Source organism: Notolepis coatsorum (assembly GCF_963971535.1).
Source record: "Notolepis coatsorum genome assembly, chromosome: 11".
In the NCBI taxonomy this organism is placed as follows: Eukaryota; Metazoa; Chordata; class Actinopteri; order Aulopiformes; family Paralepididae; genus Notolepis; species Notolepis coatsorum.
In genome coordinates this window covers 110,093,696-110,120,496 of record NC_140175.1, presented here as the reverse complement: position 1 = coordinate 110,120,496, position 26,801 = coordinate 110,093,696, and the positions used below count along the sequence as shown (strand labels likewise).

The window sequence follows — 26,801 nt, the reverse complement described above, 5'->3', positions numbered from 1 at the left end:
GCAGGGTACCATGGCCCGCTGGTCCAGGTGCTATTCCTCGGGGCTGGTCGTGCGTCATGCTCACCCGTGAATAGAGTCGGTGGTCTGTAGCGCAGCGCCGCGGGGGTATAGCCTGGGCTGTACTGGACCTCCTGGTCCGGTGGAGTACTGTGCTGTCGTCGGGCTTGGTTCTCCTCCTCTCCCTCTTCTTCTTCTATCAGGTCCTCTAGATCCTGTAGTCGTTTATTTAGCTTCTCCGCAGTGTATGCCGCTCCTTCCTTGTAGCTGGGTCTCGCTTGGACCGGTCGGGGAAGGGGGTCTGCGGGGGGTATAGGCTTGGTCTGTTGGTCAAGTTCAGGGTCGCTTGCTCGGTTAGGGGATGCTGCCCTTGACTGTTGTCTCGACGAGTTCCTTGAACCCCTGGCGGAGGGAGAGGGTGTTGCCTTGGTGATCAGCTGCTCCATTAGCTGCGCTTGTAACTTGTCGCGCTCGGCTTGTAGTCTGTCGCGCTCGCCCTGTAGTCTGTCGCGCTCGGTTTCGCGCTGGATGAGAGCGAGGTCGCGCTCTGTTTCCCTTTGGGCACCGGCAGCGGCACGCTGGGTGTCTGCTCGGTCTCTTGCCATATTCTCTTCCGTCTGAAGGCGTCTCATCTCCAGGCGTATGCGCTCTTCTTCGCTCCGTTGCTGTGTCTGGAGTCGATCGCGTTCACCCTGAAGTCGATCGCGTTCACCCTGGAGTCGATCGCGTTCGGTAGAGGCTGTCAGGCTGAGGGGAAGACGGTTGTAGAGGTGAGCCGCTCCTGGCTGTACTCGTTGGGGAGTCCTGGAGCTCTATCTCCTCGGCGCTCTCCTCATCTTGTTCCGTGCAGAGTTCTCTCTCTGTAGGGTTGTCTTCCTCCCGGGGCTGGTCGGGGACTACTTCTTCGGTATTGGCGGGGGGTAAAGGCATGTCAGCTCCCTCCTGGTCCCCACCGTGAGCTTGGTCAGTTACATTAGAACCCACTAGGGCCTCTGTGGTCGGGGTAACCTGGTCGTTAAGGTCAGACATAATTTAACTTTCTACTTTTACCGCGTTTACCGTTTGTCGAAGGCTAGGTAGTTGACTGACAGCGTAATCCTCTAAGTACTGAGGTGTCTGTCGTCTGCGCCGCGGCGTTCTACGTTAGGAGGACCGTTTCGTGGAGTGTTCATCATAGGCCATTTCAATATTAATAACACTATATTAATATTACACTAGTTACCCTCCGGCTCGAAGGACCAATTGTAACTGAGGGGTACAATTCCCTGACTGTATTGATAAGTATGGTATCATTAAACCACTACCGCTTTATGTACTTTAACTACTGGCCACACAGTACATGATATAGATATGATGAACACTTTCCCACCATGAAACCAAGTCCACACAAATGTATAAGTCGAATATTTAATATATAGCAAAGGGTATATACAACGTTCACTTAATGACATTTATGATTTGAATGCACTTGTAAGGCAAATGAGTATTCGTAGGCAATTCAACATTGAATGTCCAATCTCTGGTTACGCAGGAAGCAAGTATACAACCTGGTTCTTTAGGGAACTATAGCGATGGTACTTAATGATTATAGCTGGATATACTAAAGGGGGGTCCTGCTGGTTGTAAGTCAGTAGGGGGGGGGGGTTAGGAGAGCCGCCGGCGATATCCCATCTGGCCAACGATTTCTTGGGAGAATTCAGAGTGCTGAACACGGTGCCCACAGAACCTTGGTCCACAGATGAATACAGTTGGGCCCTCTTGTAGACGGTAGCTGCCGGTCCACAACGAAGAGACGTGAGGCGACCTCACTCGGGGTAGAGCGCCGTCTCACCTGGACTCCTCTCGGGGGGTAGTTCCAACACTCACCAGTGTTGGCTGTTATCCATGGCATAAATCAAAGCCCCCAAAGCAAGTAGATAATCCAAGCCGTGTAGGGCTCGCCGTCGTCCGGGTAAGGTAATCCAATGTGCAGGTCCACTCGTCCTAGCCCAGAACTCCTCGGATGAAAGCACCACACGTGGTCTGCCCAGCCTGGTTAAGACTCTAGATAACGCGAGGAAACGATGGGGGTACTACTCACTGTATAACTCTAACCGAACGATGCACCATACATAATAGACTATTATTAACTTAATAGAAATACGTCCCACTCGACGGTATAGTGCCAAACTATGACAATTCAACTATTAATCCACACGATGTCTCAATGCCATTCTAAGGCCAAGTTGACCATACTGCACCACACGTGTATCGTGGGTGAGGCTTAACGTCTTGCCACTAGGTTGGAGGGTAAAGAACTAAGGGCTAAGGGACTTGCGCCATATATATATGCGCTGTGAACAAATAGTACCATTCGTATTTCGCCAGACGTATTCCTACGCGGAACCGGGCTAGTAACGACATGTTCGTCGGCACGATTGAACTTGAACCAAGGGGCTTGGCTGCTGGCGCCAAGTTCTTGTCCAATGAGAGAATGAAACTATTATGGGCTGTTAGTAGACTAAAGGGATATTCAGTGTATATGTACAAGGAATATACAAGGGATATCAAACGATATACAAATACTATTAAATATATATCCATAAATAAATATATATATTCGGTTTAATCTGATCCTTCACAACACTTACCATACATATTATTTATATTATTCAAAGGAACTCAAACATGTTCCGTTGTGATGTCACAGTATGATGTCATAATAGAACATTCTAGAACATTTGTGTATCTATTCAACAATTCTCTCAGAAGATCTCATTGTGCATCTTGAAACAGGACTAATCAGTCCTGTTCAGACAGATAGACTAAACAACACATAGACTGAAGCCCATTTCTCAAACAAGATGCCTAAGGTGAGTGTCCACAACGGCTAGCTAGCTGTCTGCGCGGGGAAATTGTGAAAGTGTGGGTGATGCCTGTGCACCGCCGGCCAACGGGAGAGGGGCTATGAGTTGTTGAATAGATACACAAATGTACTACAATGTTCTATTATGACATCATACTGTGACATCACAAATGTTCTAGAATGTTCTATTATGACATCATAATGCAGCTTCTACACTCTAGTGCTGCCATTCATTCCTTATGGACCAAAATGTCCCGTTTAAAGTCGATTTGTAGCCAAAGGGTGCGGTGAAACTTTCTTAGCAACTCGAGTTGGAGCAAGCCGGTCGTTTTGATACCTTACACTTGTGTGTGGTGTGAAAGCTCTGGCAGGAGTTACTGGAAAAAAAATTCGGCGGAATAAATAATAAATAAATAAATAGTATAGATTACAATAGTGTGGTTCACCCACACTAATTAGGATAGTGTAAATACACAGACAGTACATACTGATTGCAATTCTCACTGGGACCTACTGTACAAATTTCACACGTCCAGAACCGGAAGTTAGGAACCGGTTCCTAATTAGAACCGGTTTTCGGTGCCCAACCCTAACGGCCAGAGAAACAAATATACGAATTAAAATAGTTGGACCTGCGAGATTTGTACTTTTAAATGTAAGGAGTAAAAAGTACGTTTTTTTTCTCTGAAATGTAATTGAGTAAAAGTACAAGTATACAAACCTAATAATAGTAAAGTAAAGTACAAATCCCTAAAAACAGTACTTAAGTATTCTGCCCTGTCAAGGCAGACCGCAGTAACTTCAAAAAAGTGAAACTGAGAAAAATGGCTTTAAAGTTTTTTGACTTGCCATCCAAAATGTGTTATAGGTAGATAGATGATAGTACCCAGATTTAACATGTATTAATGAAGTAATCTTTAGGCATACAAAAATATGACATAATTATTTTAATTAACCCCCAAAAAGCAGATACAGCACTCTGCTGCACAGTTCCCTTAAATAAGTATACAGGTAATGTACAGTCAAAGTGCAGTAACTTCAAATACAATGTTGTTTTCCCTCCAGCTTTCATAACTTAACCTAGCCATTTTATTTGGATCATCATCATTCCAATATATTCAGGTGTTAAATTTCATTTTCAAAATGGCTAGGTTAAGTTATGAAAGCTGGAGGGAAAACAACATTGTATTTGAAGTTACTGCACTTTGCCTGTACATTACCTGTATAATTATTTAAGGGAACTGTGCAGCAGAGTGCAGTATCTGCTTTTTGGGGGTTAATTAAAATAATTATGTCATATTTTTGTATGCCTAAAGATTACTTCATTAATACATGTTAAATCTGGGTACTATCATCTATCTACCTATAACACATTTTGGATGGCAAGTCAAAACACTTTAAAGCCATTTTTCACTGTTTGGAAGTTACTGCGGTCTGCCTGGTTTTTGAGTGTGATTTTGTAGTTACTGCAGTTTTTAAAACCCCATATCTCCAAAATTGAGCGAAATTAACATCTGAAACTTGGTCACAAGATAAAACATTTATTGACAAGTTCAATTTAACTCATAACTCAATTCTGACTTTTTTTTAGTTACTGCGGTCTGCCTTGACAGGGCAGTATTGTAATGAAGTACAATTACTCAAGTACTTTACACCCCTAGCATGTGAACTGGAAGTGGCGTGTTGATGAGTCTGTGTGTCTGCTGGTCCCTCTAGCTGCTGCAGTGTGTTGATGAGTCTGTGTGTCTGCTGGTCCCTCTAGCTGCAGCAGTGTGTTGATGAGTCTGTGTGTCTGCTGGTCCCTCTAGCTGCAGTGTGTTGATGAGTCTGTGTGTCTGCTGGTCCCTCTAGCTGCAGTGTGTTGATGAGTCTGTGTGTCTGCTGGTCCCTCTAGCTGCAGTGTGTTGATGAGTCTGTGTGTCTGCTGGTCCCTCTAGCTGCAGCAGTGTGTTGATGAGTCTGTGTGTCTGCTGGTCCCTCTAGCTGCAGCAGTGTGTTGATGAGTCTGTGTGTCTGCTGGTCCCTCTAGCTGCAGCAGTGTGTTGATGAGTCTGTGTGTCTGCTGGTCCCTCTAGCTGCAGTGTGTTGATGAGTCTGTGTGTCTGCTGGTCCCTCTAGCTGCAGCAGTGTGTTGATGAGTCTGTGTGTCTGCTGGTCCCTCTAGCTGCAGCAGTGTGTTGATGAGTCTGTGTGTCTGCTGGTCCCTCTAGCTGCAGCAGTGTGTTGATGAGTCTGTGTGTCTGCTGGTCCCTCTAGCTGCAGTGTGTTGATGAGTCTGTGTGTCTGCTGGTCCCTCTAGCTGCAGCAGTGTGTTGATGAGTCTGTGTGTCTGCTGGTCCCTCTAGCTGCAGCAGTGTGTTGATGAGTCTGTGTGTCTGCTGGTCCCTCTAGCTGCAGTGTGTTGATGAGTCTGTGTGTCTGCTGGTCCCTCTAGCTGCTGCAGTGTGTTGATGAGTCTGTGTGTCTGCTGGTCCCTCTAGCTGCAGCAGTGTGTTGATGAGTCTGTGTGTCTGCTGGTCCCTCTAGCTGCAGTGTGTTGATGAGTCTGTGTGTCTGCTGGTCCCTCTAGCTGCAGCAGTGTGTTGATGAGTCTGTGTGTCTGCTGGTCCCTCTAGCTGCAGCAGTGTGTTGATGAGTCTGTGTGTCTGCTGGTCCCTCTAGCTGCAGTGTGTTGATGAGTCTGTGTGTCTGCTGGTCCCTCTAGCTGCAGCAGTGTGTTGATGAGTCTGTGTGTCTGCTGGTCCCTCTAGCTGCAGCAGTGTGTTGATGAGTCTGTGTGTCTGCTGGTCCCTCTAGCTGCTGCAGTGTGTTGATGAGTCTGTGTGTCTGCTGGTCCCTCTAGCTGCAGTGTGTTGATGAGTCTGTGTGTCTGCTGGTCCCTCTAGCTGCAGCAGTGTGTTGATGAGTCTGTGTGTCTGCTGGTCCCTCTAGCTGCAGTGTGTTGATGAGTCTGTGTGTCTGCTGGTCCCTCTAGCTGCAGCAGTGTGTTGATGAGTCTGTGTGTCTGCTGGTCCCTCTAGCTGCAGTGTGTTGATGAGTCTGTGTGTCTGCTGGTCCCTCTAGCTGCAGTGTGTTGATGAGTCTGTGTGTCTGCTGGTCCCTCTAGCTGCAGCAGTGTGTTGATGAGTCTGTGTGTCTGCTGGTCCCTCTAGCTGCAGCGTGTTGATGAGTCTGTGTGTCTGCTGCCCTCTAGCGGCCGCACCCGGGGATGCAGTGCGACACGGAGCTGAAGCAGCAGCAGCAGATCAGTGAGCGCTACGAGGAGAGACAGGGGAGAGACAGGGCTGCGACCAAGCAGCAGGACCAGGAGCAGCAGGACCAGGAGAGGAGGAGGAAGGACGCTGAGAAGGTAGGTAGTAGGTACTACTTCAGAGAGAGAGAGAGAGAGAGAGAGAGAGAGACCAGGAGGAGAGGAGGAGGAAGGTAGGTAGGTAGTATAATAATAATGGATTGGATTTATATAGCGCTCTTCATGACACCCCAGTGACCCCAGAGCGCTTACAGAGCCCATTATTCGTTCATACACAGTCATACCGGTGGTTTTCCCCCTCTTCCATCAGCCACAACGCAGTGGCTATAGAAAGACATCGTTCAGTCCCTGAACTGGCTGGGATCGGGATCATCCCTATGTTCCCCGGGTCCTATGTTCCCCGATTGATTGATTAATTGATTGAAAATGTTATTAATTTTTATAATTTTATTAATTATTAATGTCCGCCTTGTTTCGAACTGGTTAAGCTTAGGCCCTCTTTCGAAGTTGGTTAAGGTTAGAGTTTGGAATCAGGGCTGGTTGTTTTTGACCATCATGGGGTCATTGTGTCTGTGGGTGTTTGACCATCATGGGGTCATGGTGTCTGTCTGTGGGTGTTTGACCATCACGGGGTCACCGTGTCTGTGGGTGTTTGACCATCACGGGGTCACCGTGTCTGTGGGTGTTTGACCATCACGGGGTCACCATGTCTGTGGGTGTTTGACCATCACGGGGTCACCATGTCTGTGGGTGTTTGACCATCATGGGGTCATGGTGTCTGTCTGTGGGTGTTTGACCATCACGGGGTCACCGTGTCTGTGGGTGTTTGACCATCACGGGGTCACCGTGTCTGTGGGTGTTTGACCATCACGGGGTCACCGTGTCTGTGGGTGTTTGACCATCACGGGGTCACCATGTCTGTGGGTGTTTGACCATCACGGGGTCACCGTGTCTGTGGGTGTTTGACCATCACGGGGTCACCGTGTCTGTGGGTGTTTGACCATCACGGGGTCACCGTGTCTGTGGGTGTTTGACCATCACGGGGTCACCGTGTCTGTGGGTGTTTGACCATCACGGGGTCACCATGTCTGTGGGTGTTTGACCATCACGGGGTCACCGTGTCTGTGGGTGTTTGACCATCACGGGGTCACCGTGTCTGTGGGTGTTTGACCATCACGGGGTCACCGTGTCTGTGGGTGTTTGACCATCACGGGGTCACCGTGTCTGTGGGTGTTTGACCATCACGGGGTCACCGTGTCTGTGGGTGTTTGACCATCACGGGGTCACCATGTCTGTGGGTGTTTGACCATCACGGGGTCACCATGTCTGTGGGTGTTTGACCATCACGGGGTCACCGTGTCTGTGGGTGTTTGACCATCACGGGGTCACCGTGTCTGTGGGTGTTTGACCATCACGGGGTCACCATGTCTGTGGGTGTTTGACCATCACGGGGTCACCGTGTCTGTGGGTGTTTGACCATCACGGGGTCACCGTGTCTGTGGGTGTTTGACCATCACGGGGTCACCGTGTCTGTGGGTGTTTGACCATCACGGGGTCACCGTGTCTGTGGGTGTTTGACCATCACGGGGTCACCATGTCTCCTGCAGCAGCGCGCGGTCCGTCGGAGGCAGCATGAGATCACGGCTTCTCTCGAGACCTCCTCCACGGTCCAGGTGCCCAAGCCGCCTCCCAGGAGACCAGACCTGCAGAAGACACAGCAGCACCGGCAGCTGCGCAGGAAACAAGGTGCACAGGTGAGACCCCCCTGAGACCCCCCTGAGACCCCCCCCCACCCCACCCACCCCTCCCTCTTCTACACTGAGGGCGTTGTTCCATTGTGATGCTGTGAAGCCCCTTGAGACATGTAGCTGTGATTAAGGGTTATTAATAAACTAGACATGTCAGAGTCAAATCAAGACTATACTGCTAACGTTTTAATACCGCATTCCTCCTGAAAATAATCTATTATCCTACCTAGACAATAAAAAAAGAAATAATAATAAATCATCATCCTACCTAGACAATTAAAAGAATACAAATAAATCATTATCCTACCTAGAAAATTAAAATAATACAAATAAATCATTATCCTACCTAGACAATTAAAATAATACAAATAAATCATTATCCTACCTAGAAAATTTAAATAATACAAATAAATCATTATCCTACCTAGACAATTAAAATAATACAAATAAATCATTATCCTACCTAGAAAATTTAAATAATACAAATAAATCATTATCCTACCTAGACAATTAAAAGAATACAAATAAATCATTATCCTACCTAGACAATTAAAAAGGAGCACATGTGAAACTTGAGATTCAAAGTAGGATGACATTATAAATATTCACACGTTACATTTATTTTCTGGTACTCCTATATTTTCTTCAGACCACACAGTAGAACCCTGATTCAAGAAGCGACTATACAGAACAGTGTGAGCTATGGAAATATGTCAATCACATGGAAAAGGTACAATAGTGGAATGTAAAAAAAAATCCAGAAATCCCACCAATACAAATGTGTAGGGATGTTGTAGGTCGACAGATATACTGTTCACATTCTGTTCAATTATAATATAGTGGACGATGAAAAGCACTGGACCTTTTTTAATTGTCATGTTTGTTGTCATGTTTGGATTCTTCATTCCGTTGTCCTTTATCATTCCTGACCAACACAACTATTATTATTATTATTATTATTATTATTATTATTATTATTATTATTATTATTATTATTATTATTATTATTATTATTATTATTATTATTATTATTATTATTATTATTATTATTATTATTATTATTATTATTATTATTATTATATTAACATGCAGAATACTCTCCCCTGATATTACAGTTATACTCCCCTCTGATATTACAGTTATACTCCCCCCTGATATTACAGTTATACTCCCATCTGATATTACAGTTATACTCCCCCCTGATATTACAGTTATACTCCCCTCTGATATTACAGTTATACTCCCCTCTGATATTACAGTTATACTCCCCTCTGATATTACAGTTATACTCCCCCCTGATATTACAGTTATACTCTCCCCTGATATTACAGTTATACTCCCCTCTGATATTACAGTTATACTCCCCCCTGATATTACAGTTATACTCCCCTCTGATATTACAGTTATACTCCCCTCTGATATTACAGTTATACTCCCCCCTGATATTACAGTTATACTCCCCTCTGATATTACAGTTATACTCCCCCCTGATATTACAGTTATACTCCCCTCTGATATTACAGTTATACTCTCCTCTGATATTACAGTTATACTCTCCCCTGATATTACAGTTATACTCCCCTCTGATATTACAGTTATACTCCCCCCTGATATTACAGTTATACTCCCCTCTGATATTACAGTTATACTCTCCCCTGATATTACAGTTATACTCCCCCCTGATATTACAGTTATACTCCCCCCTGATATTACAGTTATACTCCCCCCTGATATTACAGTTATACTCCCCTCTGATATTACAGTTATACTCCCCTCTGATATTACAGTTATACTCCCCCCTGATATTACAGTTATGTCAGTTTAATAATCCATGTAATCCGTCTCTATGCAGGAGGTCCAGACTGAGATCGCAGAGTTTGAGAAGAGCAGGAAGAAAGTGGTTTATGGTTCCTCCTCAAGGTGAGAAAGCCACTTGTTGAGGACATCAAACCTGTATGTATCTCAACATCATTTGATTTCATATTTTGTGTTTGTATTAATGATGATGACCTAACAAACAATCAGCTCACTGTTCTTCAGTGAGCTGCCCTTGAATTCTGCAGGGAGAGCTTACAATTATCCACAGATGATCATATAACTAACAACGCATTAATTCATGGTTTATGATTGAATTGAACCTTGTCTAATTACTAGTGCTGTCAATAGATTACAAAAAATTTATTAATTAATCTCACAACTTTCTGTAATTAATCTAGATTAATCTAGATTAAAAATAGCATTTTTCTACTTAAGACCGAAGCTTGTAACAGATATTTACTTGAGTAAAATCATGGAATTAATGTAAAATCAACACAAAGAAAGTATATTTAGATTCAAATACTATTTTAATAGCTTTCTTTGAATACAGTTTCTCTCCTGTGAAATACAAATGTTCAACAAAACCATCAACATTGACTCAGCTTTAAAGACCTCTTTCTTATATCCGCAGCGCTAACAGTAATAAAAACACCCCAGGCCTATGTTAAAGTGCAGATTGGCTTAGAGGGCGATAATGTCTTGTATGAACTACCAGTAATATAAATCATATTAACAACAAAAATGTGTTCCATCTTCATGTCAGATGATTTTCAAAAAGGTGCATGAGAGGGGAGCTCCCGTAGCTCACCGCATATCTCGGCGCTATTTCTGCGTCGGGGAAAACCGTGCTCGTCACGGATCTGGGGGACACGAGTTTGATTCCCGGACCCGCCGTCATTTCTCAGAATGTCTTCCCCTGCTCTACATCCCATTTCAACCTGTTTCTGTCGGTCATGCTTGACCAGAAAAGCGATAAACGCTAAAAAATAAAGTTTAAAAAAGTGCATGAGTCGATGCAAAAAAAGAACAAGCAAATATACTGCTGAAAGTTCAGAATGTTGAAAATTGTTCACTCCATAGATTAATCTAGATATTTTTTTAACGCTTTAAATAATTTCAATTAATCTCCAGAGTTAAAGCATTAATTTTGACAGCCCTACTAATTACATAATTTATTTTGCCCCAGTGGTCAGTCTGTCTCTGGAGGTGTCCCCCTCGCCAGCTACCCGGTGCCCAACCTGAAGGCTCCTAGGACGGAGGCTGAGGCGGCTCTGCACTTCAACAGCCTGTACATCCGGAGGATCCGAGACGGTCTGGAGGAGGACGCTCTGGAATGCCAGGAGAGAGAGAAGCGACGACACATGTTTCTCCTAGATCACCACAAGGCCCTCGAGGCTCAGGAGGTGAAGAACGTATACATTACCTTTCTACTCAACCATCTCTTTCCCTCTAATGTTCTCTCCTCTCCTCTCCTCTCCTCTCCCCTCCTCTCCTCTCCTCTCCTCTCCTCTCCTCTCCTCTCCTCTCCTCTCCTCTCCTCTCCTCTCCTCTCCTCTCCTGTCCTCATCTCCCCTCTCCTCTCCCCATCTCTCCTCTCCTCATCCCCCTCCTCCTCTCCTCTCCTGTCCTCATCTCTCCTCTCATCTCCCCTCTCCTCTCCTCTAATCTCCTCTCCCCTCCTCTCCTCCCCTCTCCTCTCCTCTCCCCTCCTCTCATCTCCTCTCTCCTCTCCTCATCTCTCCTCTCCTCCCATATCCTCTCCTCTCCTCTCCTCTCCTCTCCTCTCCTCTCCTCTCCTCTCCTCTCCTCTCCCCTCCCCCCTCTCATCTCTCCTCTTCTCTCTGCTCACTTCTCCTCTCCCCTCCTCTCCTCTGCTCACTTCTCCCCTCTCTCCTCTCCTTTCCTCTCCTCTCATCTCCTCTCCCCTCCTCTCCCCCTCTCATCTCTCCTCTCCTCTCATCTCCTCTCCCCCCCTCTCATCTCTCCTCTCCTCTCATCTCCTCTCCCCCCTCTCATCTCCTCTCCTCTGCGCACTTCTCCTCTCCCCTCCTTTCCTCTGCTCACTTCTCCTTTCCTCTCCTCTCTCATCTCCTCCCCTCTCCCATCCTCTCATCTCCTCTCTCTTCTCCTCTCATCTCACATAGCACATGTTAAAAAAAAGATGTCCAAGAGTATGAATAAAGTAAAGGATGTGTATGAGGCAATGAGAACACTCTACTGTTCACTCATCTCACCTTATCTCAGTTATTGTGTTGAAGTATGGGGGAATACTTATGGGACCAATATAAAACCATTATATATACTACAGAAGAGGGCTGTAAGAATCACACATAAAGTGAATTATCGAGAACACACAAACACATTATTTATTAAATCTAGAATAATTAAACTTGAAGACATGGTTAAGTTTCAAACAATGTTAATTATGTTTAGGGCAAGAAATAATACACTGCCAGAAAAATTACAAAATCTTTTTCATTTAGAAATTGAGTTTAGTAGGAGAAAATAAAATTTTAAACGTCAGTTTGCACATACCACACTTAAACAGTGTGAGAATGGGGTTTGGCGGAGCCCAATAGCAGAACACAGGAGAAGAGAGAAAGAAGCGTTTTAGGGTGTTTTAATGTAGTTCCCCAAGCAGACAGTTTAACAGCAGGAATGTGCAACAGACAGGTATCGGGAATGTTTCTTGGGGGGTGAGGACAGGTGCACTCCCTGTGCAGCACGGGGCAGAAGACAGGTCTGTGTCGTGGGTGAGAGCAGGAGCACTCCTTGTGCAGAACGAGGTGTCCAGGTAGGAGGTGTACTGAAGCGGAGGTCCTGGGCACATAGAGAACAAGGGTTAGATCAAGGAATAACAACAAGAACAGGTTTGCAAGGCTTAGGTTGCGTTGTCGTACCTAGGAAGCTAGTTTAACACTACGACAAGGTCTGGACAGGATCTGCACATAGATGTACCGTCTCGTTGATCAGGGGATGAGTCACAGCCGTGTTGATTGATGAGCTTGGCAGCGTGTGAATCCGGGGAACGGGTGCTGCCCATATATGGGTGTGAGGCTTCCGTCGTGAATGTGGGAGAGGATGAGGAGGAGTGAAGAAGGCTCTCGCCGTGATTATGACAAACAGATGTGTCCTTCAGTTATTGGTGTAAAGTTGTGGAATTCTCTCCATAGCGAGCTTAAGGGATGTAATAGTGTTTGTCAATTCAAAAAGAATTATAAAAAAAAAAAAATGTGTCAGTATGAAAGTCAAATGTGATCTGAATAGTGAGATATTTTCTTTTTTTTCTTTTATTAGTGTGGGTGGCTACGTCTTTTTATTCTTCTTCTTCTTCTTCTTTATTCCACCGATTTTGCAAACACCACTCGTGCCAGAGCGTTCGCGCCCCATACACGTGAAAGGTATCAAAACGAGCGGCTTGCCTATGGCAACAGCGGTATTCGAACTTGTAAAGTTTCACCGCACCGTCTGGCTACGAATCGACTTTAAACGGTAAAATTTCGGTCCCATTGGAAATGCATTGCAATTTAGAGTGCGAGATCTGAAATTATCTTTTTTCCACTACCTTTGGACGTAGAAATAAAACAAACACATCAAAACGATGACACGGCTGTCAGCCCGCTCACAAAAGAAAAATAAATGGAATTGGACATTTCTATCTCAACTGACGACCATTTCTTTGAAGGTTCTCCTCTCTCTTTTTTACCCTTCTGTTCCGAGCGCCGAAGGAGTGCCACAATATCGCACGAATGCCACAATATCGCACACAACCCTTCGCCTACTCGTTGTGCTCCTGTGCGCGTCACAACGCTTCATCTCTTATAGTTTTCTTTTAATCAACGTGACAATGCAGTCATGTAAAGAAAATTCAGAATATGCAAGTCATTGTGCTCATGGCTGATTGGTTCAGCCTAACAGCTGTGAGGCTCAGGGCTCATGGCTCAGCTGACCTGCCAATGACATCATCCACTTAACCCATCATTGCCCATCACTGTGTTGCAGTACTGAATTGCTGGACAGCGCCCTCTGTCTTGCGGGGTTGTGTCATTGTACTCAGTAGGGATATCCTCTTTCATTTTTCATTGGTCGATGTTGACCACCTTTCATTGGTCCATGTTGACCACTCCCCCGATCCTTAGACCACGCCCCCTTAGGCCACACCCCCTCAGTGTATCTCTTGAACCGTTTGTCGTAGAGACTTGCGGATTGTGCCATTGGTCGATGTTGACCACCTTTCATTGGTCGATGTTGACCACTCCCCCGATCCTTAGACCACGCCCCCTTAGGCCACACCCCCTCAGTGTATCTCTTGAACCGTTTGTCGTAGAGACTTGCGGATTGTGCCATTGTACTCGGTAGGGATATCCTCTTTCATTGGTCGATGTTGACCACTCCCCCGATCATTAGACTACGCCCCCTTAGGCCACACCCCTTTCAAAAACTCGGAAAAAAATCGAAAACTCGCAAAAAAACGAAAACTCGGAAAAATCCGAAAACTCGGAAAAATCTAAAATCCGAAAAAGTTCAAAAACTCGGAAAAATCACAAAACCCGAAAACTCGGAGAAAAATTTAAAAATCCGAAAACTCTGAAAAATCGGAAACATCAAAAATCCGAAAAGGTTCAAAAACTCGGAAAAGTCCGAAAACCCGAAAACTCGGAAAAATCCCAAAACTCGAAAAATTCCGAAAACTCGGAAACATCAAAAATCCGAAAAAGTTCAAAAACTCGGAAAAGTCAGAAAACCCGAAAACCCGGAAAAATCCAAAAACTCTGAAAATTCCGAAAACTCGGAAACATCAAAAATCCGAAAAAGTTCAAAAACTCGGAAAAGTCAGAAAACTCGGAAATATCCGAAAATCAAATGGTCTATGTTGACCACTCCCCCGATCCTTAGGCCGCGCCCCCTTTTTGTATCCTTTGAACCGTTTGTCATAGAGACTCGCGAGAGACCCTCTCCCCTGTTGGCCGGCGGTGCACAGGCGTCACCCACACTTTCACAATTTCCCCGCGCGGAATTGTCTAGTTCTTTATTATTATTATTATCATTAAATTTTTTCTTGTTTAAATTGTGGATTGTTTGTTTCTTTGTATATGGTATAAATTATTATTTTGTGTAAATTAGGTTGTACGCCGACCATCAAGTAATACTTGTTTAGTTTAGGAATAAGGGGCAGGTAACTAAGAATTATTCTTCTTCCTGCTCCTTTTCCCCATGGTATGGTATTTATGATTTTGTATGAAAAACTTTATTATGATTGTATTGTTTCCATGTGGCAAATAAAACTCTGAATCTGAATCTCCTCTCCCCTCCTCTCATCTAATCTCTCCTCTCCTCTCCTCTGCTCACTTCTCCTCCCCTCCTTTCCTCTCCTCTCTCCTCTCCTCCTCTGCTCACTTCTCCTCTCCCCTGCTCACTTCTCCTCCTCTCTCATCTCCTCATCTCTCCTCTCTCCTCTCCTCATCTCCCCTCTCCTCTGCTCACTTCTCCTCCCCTCTCCTCTCTCCTTTCCTCTCCCATCCTCTCATCTCCTCTCTCCTCTCCTCCCCTCTCCTCTCTCCTTTCCTCTCCCATCCTCTCATCTCCTCTCTCCTCTCCTCTCATCTCCTCTCTCCTCTCCTCATCCTCTCCTCTCCTCTCATCTCCTCTCCTCTCTCCCCTCTCCTCTCCTCTCCTCTCCTCTCCTCTCCTCACTTCTCCTCTCCTCGCCTCTCCTCTCCTCTGCTCACTTCTCGTATCCTCTCCTCTCCTCTGCTCACTTCTCCTCTCCTCTCCTCTGCTCACCTCTCCTCTCCTCTCCTCTCCTCACCTCTGCTCACCTCTCCTCTCCTCTGCTCACCTCTCCTCTCCTCTCCTCTCCTCCTCTCCTCTCCTCTCCTCACCTCTGCTCTCCTCTCCTCTCCTCTCCTCTCCTCTCCTCTCCTCTCCTCTCCTCTCCTCTCCTCTCCTCACCTCTGCTCACCTCTCCTCTCCTCTCTTCTCCTCTCCTCTGCTCCCCTCTCCTTCCCTCTCCTCTCCTCACATTCAGGTATAATTGTTCAAATTTGACGGTCCTCTTCGTTTTCTTGTTTAGAGTTAATAGAACTCCTAAGGTCGCTTTCACACAGGGGCTGTTTGGTCCGGACTTTCGGACCAGAATTCGATAGTCCGGTTTTTCGGGTTTGTGTGAATGCGCGTCGAACTCGGTCCGCGGACCAAGCAGGCGAACTCTGGTCCGCCTGAAAACGTAGGTCTCAGTTCGGCTTCATCGAACCAAGCGTAGGAAGTCACCTGATAAACCATCTTGGGTATATTATTACCGCGGCGCGCATTCACTGCAAAACAAGCACACTGCATCTATCTATCTACTGTGCATCTTGGGGTAGAACAAGGAAGAAAAAAAACACAGCTGTTATTATTATTAATATTACCGCGGTGCGCATTCACTGCAAAACAAGCACACTGTGTAAACATGTCTCGTGGACAGACTTGGGGGGCTGAAGACCAAATAAAACAGCTGCTTGTGGGGAATGTGGGCACTCACAAAAACAACGTGGTGTACAAGTTGTTTAGCGAGAGGATGGCGGTAATGGGAATTAGAATCGAACGATGGATCAATGCCACGTCTCTGCTACTATCACGCTCACGCAGTTTGTGTTGACGCGCATTTCACTTCCTGAAAGGGAGGGATTTCCACTCTCCATTGTGTCCAATAGACGAGCGCCCTTTTCGACTGCGTGACATTGTTCAGATAGTTCGGTGCATAGGGTGCGCCTCACAGATTTGAGTGTGAACGCAGGCGAACCAAATGAAGAATGCAACAATGTTGCAACTTCACCACCAGAACCGCACCGAGTCCACAAACTATATGTGAAAGCGACCTCAGTTTCCTAATGATGTAATGTCCCTCCCTCCCTGTAGGAGGCGCTGCGCGAGGAGCAGCTGGTGCAGCGTCTGACGCGTCAGACTCAGGACCAGCGGCGTTTGGCGGCTCAGCTCCTCCAGATGAAGAGGCAGAAGGAGGTGATCATACAGCACCGCCTGATCTGCGAGCGGCAGCATCAGGAGCGCAGGGAGAGAGACTTCCTGGAGGCCTTGGAGAGTGGGGCGGTGAGATAGGCAGGGGACAGGGAATATACATATATATCATAGCATATATCATATATATCATGTATACATAATATCAAGAGATCAAACTAGAGACAACATGCATTATCCCTGTGAACTTTCAGACTAGGCCTATCTCAAACCCGCCCCTTTTCTCTTGATCCTCCAATCACAACTGTAGCTTCTCTCGAGGATCAAGGAAAGAGGGCGGACCTTGAGATAGGTCAATTTGCGCATAATTTGCTAATGCGCTCTATGGTTGACGTATCTTCCTCATAACGTTGCCATCGTGTAGTAGTCTTTGTGGTAGTCTTTGTGGTAGTCTTTGTGTGGTAGTCTTTGTGGTAGTCTTTGTGGTGGTCTTTGTGGTACTCTTTGTGGTAGTCTTTGTGGTCTTTGTGGTAGTCTTGGTGGTAGTCTTTGTGGTAGTCTTTGTGGTAGTCTTTGTGGTAGTCTTGGTGGTAGTCTTTGTGGTAGTCTTGGTGGTAGTCTTTGTGGTAGTCTTGGTGGTAGTCTTTGTGGTAGTCTTGGTGGTAGTCTTTGTGGTAGTCTTGGTGGTAGTCTTTGTGGTAGTCTTGGTGGTAGTCTTTGTGGTAGTCTTTGTGGTAGTCTTGGTGGTAGTCTTTGTGGTAGTCTTGGTGGTAGTCTTTGTGGTAGTCTTTGTGGTAGTCTTGGTGGTAGTCTTTGTGGTAGTCTTGGTGGTAGTCTTGGTGGTAGTCTTTGTGGTAGTCTTGGTGGTAGTCTTTGTGGTAGTCTTGGTGGTAGTCTTGGTGGTAGTCTTGGTGGTAGTCTTTGTGGTAGTCTTTGTGGTAGTCTTTGTGGTAGTCTTGGTGGTAGTCTTTGTGGTAGTCTTGGTGGTAGTCTTTGTGGTAGTCTTGGTGGTGGTCTTTGTGGTAGTCTTTGTGGTAGTCTTTGTGGTCTTTGTGGTAGTCTTGGTGGTAGTCTTTGTGGTAGTCTTTGTGGTAGTCTTTGTGGTAGTCTTTGTGGTAGTCTTTGTGGTAGTCTTTGTGGTAGTCTTGGTGGTAGTCTTTGTGGTAGTCTTGGTGGTAGTCTTCGTGGTACTCTTTGTGGTAGTCTTTGTGGTAGTCTTGGTGGTAGTCTTTGTGGTGGTCTTTGTGGTAGTCTTTGTGGTAGTCTTGGTGGTAGTCTTTGTGGTACTCTTTGTGGTAGTCTTTGTGGTAGTCTTTGTGGTAGTCTTTGTGGTAGTCTTTGTGGTAGTCTTTGTGGTAGTCTTTGTGGTGGTCTTTGTGGTAGTCTTTGTGGTAGTCTTTGTGGTAGTCTTTGTGGTAGTCTTTGTGGTAGTCTTTGTGGTAGTCTTTGTGGTGGTCTTTGTGGTAGTCTTTGTGGTAGTCTTTGTGGTAGTCTTTGTGGTACTCTTTGTGGTAGTCTTTGTGGTAGTCTTTGTGGTAGTCTTGGTGGTAGTCTTTGTGGTAGTCTTTGTGGTAGTCTTGGTGGTAGTCTTGGTGGTAGTCTTTGTGGTGGTCTTTGTGGTGGTCTTTGTGGTAGTCTTTGTGGTAGTCTTTGTGGTAGTCTTGGTGGTAGTCTTTGTGGTGGTCTTTGTGGTGGTCTTTGTGGTAGTCTTTGTGGTAGTCTTTGTGGTAGTCTTGGTGGTAGTCTTTGTGGTAGTCTTGGTGGTAGTCTTTGTGGTAGTCTTTGTGGTAGCGGCCTATGAGTATAAGAGTGATATAACCAATATTGTACCTGCAAGTTGTACACCTATAGGCCTTAGATTATCTGTATGTGATGTGAAAATGTTATTGTTGAAAAACCCACTACAGTTAGACAGTAGGCCTACTTAAAATGATCCGCTACCACCTATATATAACGATATATGTGCCCGTTTTTAGCTACCTAGATAGTTGTCCAGTTCAGTCCTGTGCAGATTGATACGCTATTAGTTACATATTTATTTCTTTATTTACTGACCATGCATTCTAATATCTCAAAGCATGTTTTTTTTTCATGAGGGAATGAAGGTGTTGGTGATGTTCTTAAGAGAGAAAAGTATTACTGCCATAGGGATAATATTGACGAGAACTACAGAGTGAGTACTACCTAGGGAATACTACCTAGTGAATACTACCTAGTGAATACTACAGAGTGAATACTACCTAGTGAATACTACAGAGTGAATACTACCTAGTGAATACTACAGAGTGAATACTACCTAGTGAATACTACAGAGTGAATACTACCTAGTGAATACTACAGAGTGAGTACTACCTAGGGAATACTACCTAGTGAATACTACCTAGTGAATACTACAGAGTGAATACTACCTAGTGAATACTACAGAGTGAATACTACCTAGTGAATACTACCTAGTGAATACTACCTAGTGAATACTACAGAGTGAATACTACCTAGTGAATACTACAGAGTGAATACTACCTAGTGAAAACTACCTAGTGAATACTACCTAGTGAAAACTACCTAGTGAATACTACCTAGTGAATACTACAGAGTGAATACTACCTAGTGAATACTACAGAGTGAATACTACCTAGTGAATACTACAGAGTGAATACTACCTAGTGAATACTACAGAGTGAATACTACCTAGTGAAAACTACCTAGTGAATACTACCTAGTGAAAACTACCTAGTGAAAACTACCTAGTGAATACTACCTAGTGAAAACTACCTAGTGAATACTACAGAGTGAATACTACCTAGTGAATACTACCTAGTGAATACTACCTAGTGAATACTACAGAGTGAATACTACCTAATGAATACTACCTAGTGAATACTACAGAGTGAATACTACCTAGTGAATACTACAGAGTGAATACTACCTAGTGAATACTACCTAGTGAATACTACAGAGTGAATACTACCTAGTGAATACTACAGAGTGAATACTACCTAGTGAAAACTACCTAGTGAATACTACCTAGTGAAAACTACCTAGTGAATACTACCTAGTGAATACTACAGAGTGAATACTACCTAGTGAATACTACAGAGTGAATACTACCTAGTGAATACTACAGAGTGAATACTACCTAGTGAATACTACAGAGTGAATACTACCTAGTGAATACTACAGAGTGAATACTACCTAGTGAATACTACAGAGTGAATACTACCTAGTGAATACTACAGAGTGAATACTACCTATTGAATAGCGTTGCTATGGTATTACTAATTCTGTTGTTTACAGAGAGGCATGGTAACCATGCAAGTGAGCAGTAGCATTATATACTGTAGGCTGTTAACAACTCATTAACTACAAGTCTTCCTGTCCACTGTATCGATCTGTCCCTCCATTCATCTGTCTGTGTATCATCTCGCCTGTGCTGTCGCCATAGAATAAGAATGAGTAGACTGGTTATTAGCGGTGTAACGATTCGACCTCACAACGATTAGAGTCGATTACGATTCTTCAGGCAACGATTCAATGCATCATGAAATCTCTTCATTTGACCACGATTCGATTCGATACATTTTCGATCCGTTAATTCCCCAAAACAATTTTAATACACAAATGTGGCTGGGGGAACTGATTCACTCAGCATGAATGGACTAATGGGTAAATAAAAACAATACAAAAAATAAAACATTAGACATTACATTTGATTCTAATCGATTCTAACATTTTCAAATCGATGCAGTTGAATCGTCACATTAGGATTGATGTATCGTTACACCCCTACTGGTTATACACGTATAAACATCCCAGCCATACTGGGCTTACGTACGTACCAGGATTCATTCATGGGCTTACATGGTACTTTTATTAGTGAGAGAAACGACAGACAAAATATGACACAACAAACAACAAAAAGGAGACTTCAAGACACACAGAACAATATCAATGTATGTAGGAACGGTAGACAACGCCCACTCTACTCATTCCGACTCTATGGCCGCGGCCTGGTGTGCTGCTGCAGGCTCTGGCTCGACAGGCCAAGCTGGACCGCGCCGACGAGATCATGAGGGAGAAGGAGTTCTGTGAGAAGATGGCCGCCGAGCGCGCTCAGAACAAACACAGGAAGCACTTTGAGATCTGCAGGGTGGTGGTGGATCAAATAGTGGACCTGTCCACCAAGGCAGGGCAGTACCGCCTGCTCACGGGGAAGTACGTCACACACCGCTCTGCGGTCTCTCACACATTGTAATCGTCGCCTCTGATGAGCTTAGTTTGTACAACTGTGTGGACAACTAGCTGCCGTGCCAGAGCGAGACATCTCGCTTCAGTTTTTGCTTTGCTTCCTCGTTAAACAGCGCGTCTGCTCCTATTTGTGTTCCAAGAACCACCAAATGAGTTGTAATCAACAGCAACAAGACAGAGAAGAACCATCTCCAGTTGATGTCTATACAGCAGGGCAACAACTGTTATGCAAATGTTGCGTGACATGCTGCTCGACACTCGGAGAAAGCGGAAAGCGGAATTATCTATACAATCTATACAATACAAGGTAAAAAAACAGCAGATAAAATATAAAAAATCTTTTTAGAGGGGCGGCTGGGTAGCGCAGCGGACTAAGCGCTCGCCTACCACCGCAGAGACACTGGGTTCGAATCCAGCTGTCAGCGGTACCTCCGGCTTGGTCAGTCGTCCCTACTAACACAATTGGCAGTGTGTTAGCGGGTGGGAAGCCGGTGGGATGCATCCTGGTCGTTGTAAACAGCGACTCCTACTGGTCGCTCGGGGCGCCTGCTCAGCAGGGAAGGGATCTGGGGGAGGTAGTGTGATCCTCCCACGCGTTACACTCCCCCTGTGAGACTCCTCGCTGTCGGGTGAAAAGAAGCGGCTGGCTGTCTCCACATGTATCGGAGGAGGCATGTGATAGTCTTCAACCCTCCCTAGGCTGGCAGGTGGGGGGGAAATGCGCGCAACGACCAGGAAGGGAATTGGCATAACGACTAAATTGGGATGGGAGAAAAATACGGAAAAAGGGGGGAGAAAAAATTGATAAAAAAAAAATCTTTTTAGACGTTTATTTTTTTAGAAGAGCTAGTTGTCCATAGTTGTACAGACATGTCTGCTGGAACATGTAACATTTTGATGCAATATTACGCTGTAAGAGATGACACTCTGGGCTGGCTTTAGGTGAAGGTCTAGCTGCAGCCGCCACTGTGTAGTTCTGACAGCTCTTTCAGCAGAACTGTCTCCCTATAGGTGTAGTGTAGTCTGACGTCACTGTAGTTTCCTATAGGGAGGTGTAGTCTGACGTCACTTTAGTTTCCTATAGGGAGGTGTAGTCTGACGTCACTTTAGTTTCCTATAGGGAGGTGTAGTCTGACGTCACTTTAGTTTCCTATAGGGAGGTGTAGTCTGACGTCACTTTAGTTTCCTATAGGGAGGTGTAGTCTGACGTCACTTTAGTTTCCTATAGGGAGGTGTAGTCTGACGTCACTTTAGTTTCCTATAGGGAGGTGTAGTCTGACGTCACTTTAGTTTCCTATAGGGAGGTGTAGTCTGACGTCACTTTAGTTTCCTATAGGGAGGTGTAGTCTGACGTCACTTTAGTTTCCTATAGGGAGGTGTAGTCTGTCGTCACTTTAGTTTCCTATAGGGAGGTGTAGTCTGACGTCACTTCAGTTTCCTATAGGGAGGTGTAGTCTGACGTCACTTTAGTTTCCTATAGGGAGGTGTAGTCTGACGTCACTTCAGTTTCCTATAGGGAGGTGTAGTCTGACGTCACTTTAGTTTCCTATAGGGAGGTGTAGTCTGTCGTCACTTTAGTTTCCTATAGGGAGGTGTAGTCTGACGTCACTTCAGTTTCCTATAGGGAGGTGTAGTCTGACGTCACTTTAGTTTCCTATAGGGAGGTGTAGTCTGACGTCACTTCAGTTTCCTATAGGGAGGTGTAGTCTGACGTCACTTTAGTTTCCCGCGCGGTCCACCTGTATAGGGATTCATCATTGGGATAATGTATTATCGGCTATTGTAATAATTCTGCCTCATGAATATTGGCAAGCTTTCCATTTTTGCACAAAATGAGTTCCCTTCTATCACTAACATTATTGTTTAAGCATTTTTGGTTGAAATAAAATGATATGTAATTATTTTACGATTAATTGCTAATTGTTTCATGTTGAGCTATAGATTGTGGATGAATACACACAGAAAGGTACACCATGCCAATGTTCATGCTTTATTTGTTTTAAACGATACGATTTAGAAATGTGCCCATTGGAAATACATTGCAACTTCAAGCGAGGTGGACCGGCTGGAAACAACAATGACGTACTAACCACTACACCTCCCTATAGCGGCTCTGGTTAACTGATTCAGTAGAACCTTGTATGTGCAAACCAAGCAGTAAACACAACGTATGCAATGTAAACTATTAGCAAAATTCATGAATTGTACCCAATTTTCTAGAATATTGTTGGTGAATTGGAGGTTTGACCGTGCTAAAAGAGTTCTAATAAAAATCTATCAATCTATCAATCTATGAATCAATTATAAAGCTTCTTGATTTGAAATCACTGGAACCTATTTTTTAAGGTACTTTTAAAGGCACAATCTGCATAACATCTGCCAGTCTGACCAATCCCTTGCAATGTCACAGTGCCCCTCTGTAGCCATTTTGTGTCCCTCATAACATTCCTTTTAATTCAAGGGCGGCTAGGTGGTGTAGTGGGCAAGGCACTCACCACCAATGTGGAGACGCTGGGTTCGCGTGTTCGAATCCAGCTCTCCACATTGTTTTCAGTTTAGCTGGTCGTCCGCAGTAATACACATTGGCCGTATTACGGGGAGGGAAACTGAAGGGTGGGGATCGGGCGTTGTGGACAGCGACTCCTACAGGTCGGTTGGTGTGCCTGCGCAGTAGAATCAGGAAGTGTCGGGGGCAGCGTGAGCCTCCCACGCGTTACTCCTCGCCACTGAGAGATCGAGCTGCGCAGGTGAAAAGATGCGACTGCTGTTACCTCAAGTACCGGAGGGGACTTGTGCTATGTATGACTTAGTCCACATTGCAGCCGGCTTGTGGGAGGCAAGAAACAACGTTCGTGACACGGGAGGGTTGAATTGGATGATACGAAATTGGGCATGGGAGAAAATATAGAAAATGGGAGAAAAAGTGGATAAAAAAAAAACATTCCTTTTAATTCATTTGGAGACACAAAATGCCAGTGAAAACAACCCACTGGTTTGGCAAACTGAGGGATGCGATGGAAGGAACAGCAGTATTGGATGTTTATCATGTAAGCTGCGCACTGTATTTCTGTTTGAAGATTCAAAGAATAAAAGTGAATTCATTACATAATGTGGGACAGCAGGAAAATGCAAGATTGTGCCCTTTCTTTCTTTCTTTCTTTCTTTCTTTCTTTCTTTCTTTCTTTCTTTCTTTCTTTCTTTCTTTCTTTCTTTCTTTCTTTCTTTCTTTCTTTCTTTCTTTCTTTCTTTCTTTCTTTCTTTCTTTCTTTCTTTCTTTCTTTCTTTCTTTCTTTCTTTCTTTCTTTCTTTCTTTCCTGTTTCTTTCCTGTTTCTTTACTGTTTCTTTCTGGATGCTCATATAGATGTCATATTGGGACAGTATTGTCAAGGTGAAATGTATGTATTACAATAGCTGAAGAGTGTTTTAAAGTGTTACATGTAGTTAAAGTGACATCTGTAATCAAGGCCGGTCAAGAAAAAGGCTGGAAAATAGGAAATCAACATTGGGGAAAAAATAAACAAATAAAATGAATGAATGACTAAAGTGTCTGATTCTTCAAGCAGCCAAATGGATCATTGTCACAAATTAACACTGAAATTGACAACATTGAGACACAGAAACTTCACATCCACATGATTAACCCTTTCACTGTCTACCACACTACAGAAGGTTAACCTTTCACTACCACACTACTTAACCGTCTGTAGTCTGGTAGTGAAAGGGTTAACCGTATGTAGTGTGGTAGTGAAAGGTTAACCGTCTGTAGTGTGGTAGTGAAAGGTTAACTGTATGTAGTGTGGTAGTGAAAGGGTTAACATTCTGTAGTGTGGTAGTGAAAGGGTTAACCTTCTGTAGTGTGGTAGTGAAAGGGTTAACATTCTGTAGTGTGGTAGTGAAAGGTTAACATTCTGTAGTGTCGCAGTGAAAGGGTTAACCCTTTGGTAGAGTGGTAGTGAAAAGGTTAAATGACAATGATAAAAAAGAAGACTAGGCGATACCCAACCTCACCAGGCACGTGTGATCACATGACACTCTGAACCACGTTCTTCTGAAGTGGAACTTCCCACAGACCTGAGAGGCGAGCAAGAGCCCAGACCTGAGAGGCGAGCAAGAGCCCAGCTAAACCATGAGCTCCCTCCATGGTGTTACTGCTCGTATGTGTTCTCCTGCGTACTGTACATGCAGTATTAGTCAGTAATGCAGTAAATAGAGTAAATCTGAACTCTGCATTATACCTGTCAGGCAGTGGCGGAGTACATTTGGACTGCCTGAATAAACACGAGAGATGTTTGATTCATGGCTCAGCCATTAACCACCACTTCAGAGGCTGTTTGAATATTAAGGGTCACTCGTGTTGTTCAAATATTTGAAATCATATTCAAGTATATTACCTCAGGTCTGATACTTTTCTACTGTACTATCATTTTATTGCCTGTATTATGACTTCTACTATTCCCCCGCCCATGGACCACTGCACCTCCGCATTACATTGAGCTCATGGAGGAGAGAGCGGGGGGAGACAATCAATGAGTGTGGATGAGACATGAAGTGGCTGTAGCTACGGGGGGGGGGGGGGGGGGGCGCTGGAGACATGATCCAATAGACTTGTATACGTCTGAGTCTCCTGAACACGGAGAGACCAATCCCAAGTCATTCGGCCCTTTCTCGGCTGAGCTATAGTCACTTTTCTGCACCTACTCCCGAAGTACGCATGCGCAGATTGATGAACCTCGTGGGCAATCTGCGCATGTGTAGTTCAAGAGTAGGTGCAGAAAATTGACTATAGCTCAGCCGAGAAAGGGCCGAATGACTTGGGATTGGTCGCTCCGTGTTCAGGAGACTCAGGCGTATAAAAAAATCTATTGGATCATGTCTCCAGCGCCCCCCCCCCCCCCCCCCCCCCCCCAGCCGTAGCTACAACCACTTAATGTCGAGGCTCTCATCCACATTCATTAATTTTCTCCCCGCGCTCTCTCCCATGATTTCAGAATCCCGGAAGTGTTGCAGTACCTGTACCTCCCCTCCCCCCTCCCCCATTCTGATATGATGCCTGGATTTCCCCCAAGGGGATCAATAAAGGAATATCTTATGTTATAGTTATCCCCATTATAGTTCGGGCTTCCTGGCAGGTCTGTGGGCTCAGATCATGTCGGAGCAGGTTTGAATCCAGCTCAAGGTTAACTGTTGCATCAAGGCCTGGAATTCCTTGAAAACAGCCAATTTTTTTAACAAGGTGCTTAAAAAGTCATTGGAATTCAAATCAACCATTCGCATTGAAAGTTTTGTTCATCCATGATCAAATTGTTCTGAATCAAGAAATTGCATTTTTTTAAATCTAAAGTGTAACTAATCGTCGGAAATTGGTTTTAAGCCATAAATATTGGATCCGAACGCATTTAAAAGTGAATTGGATCCTTTTTAAATGCCCTTTAACCCACGCGACAATACACAGAAGGTTAACCCTTTACTGCCACACGGCAGCAGGTTAACCCTTTCACTGCCACACCACAGAAGGTTAACCCTTTACTATCACACTACCGACGGAACCGCTAACCTTCTGTAGTGTGGCAGTGAAAGGGTTCAAATGAAAAATAGTGCTTGGGAAAGTATGTGAAAGTCCTTGAATTTAATTTTGCAATGTCTGTGGGGAACCCTGTTTAAATGCATGCGTGTCCTCTTGTGATGATGTCGTGTCGCAGCCGGATCCCCGTGAAGCTGATGAGTGAGTGGAAGGAGCTTCTGCTGCGCAGCCTGCCTCTGTATGAGCCAGAGGAGCATCTGCTGCTGCGCGGCTGCCTCTGTGTGAGCCAGAGGAGCAGCAGGACCCTGTGGAGCTGGAGAGACTTAAGGTCCTCAACAACCAGGACTACGACGAGTACACGGTAGGTGCATTCATGATGGAACATACTATACCCATCATATGCATTTGAATTTTTAATT

At 44.8% G+C, this 26,801-nt stretch overlaps 1 protein-coding gene across 1 annotated transcript in view; it reads left to right on the top strand.

The window, feature by feature from the left end:
* The window catches only part of LOC311237243 (sperm flagellar protein 2-like), a gene marked incomplete at its 5' end in the record, with an annotated part of 107,793 nt that overhangs the window by 19,957 nt on the left and 61,035 nt on the right, over window positions 1–26,801 (top strand). Inside the window, 8 exon segments of the mRNA XM_084325050.1 lie at window positions 6,036–6,191; window positions 7,700–7,846; window positions 9,693–9,760; window positions 10,881–11,070; window positions 16,559–16,747; window positions 20,640–20,827; window positions 26,561–26,654; window positions 26,657–26,743. Coding sequence (XP_084181176.1) covers window positions 6,036–6,191; window positions 7,700–7,846; window positions 9,693–9,760; window positions 10,881–11,070; window positions 16,559–16,747; window positions 20,640–20,827; window positions 26,561–26,654; window positions 26,657–26,743 — 1,119 coding nt within the window.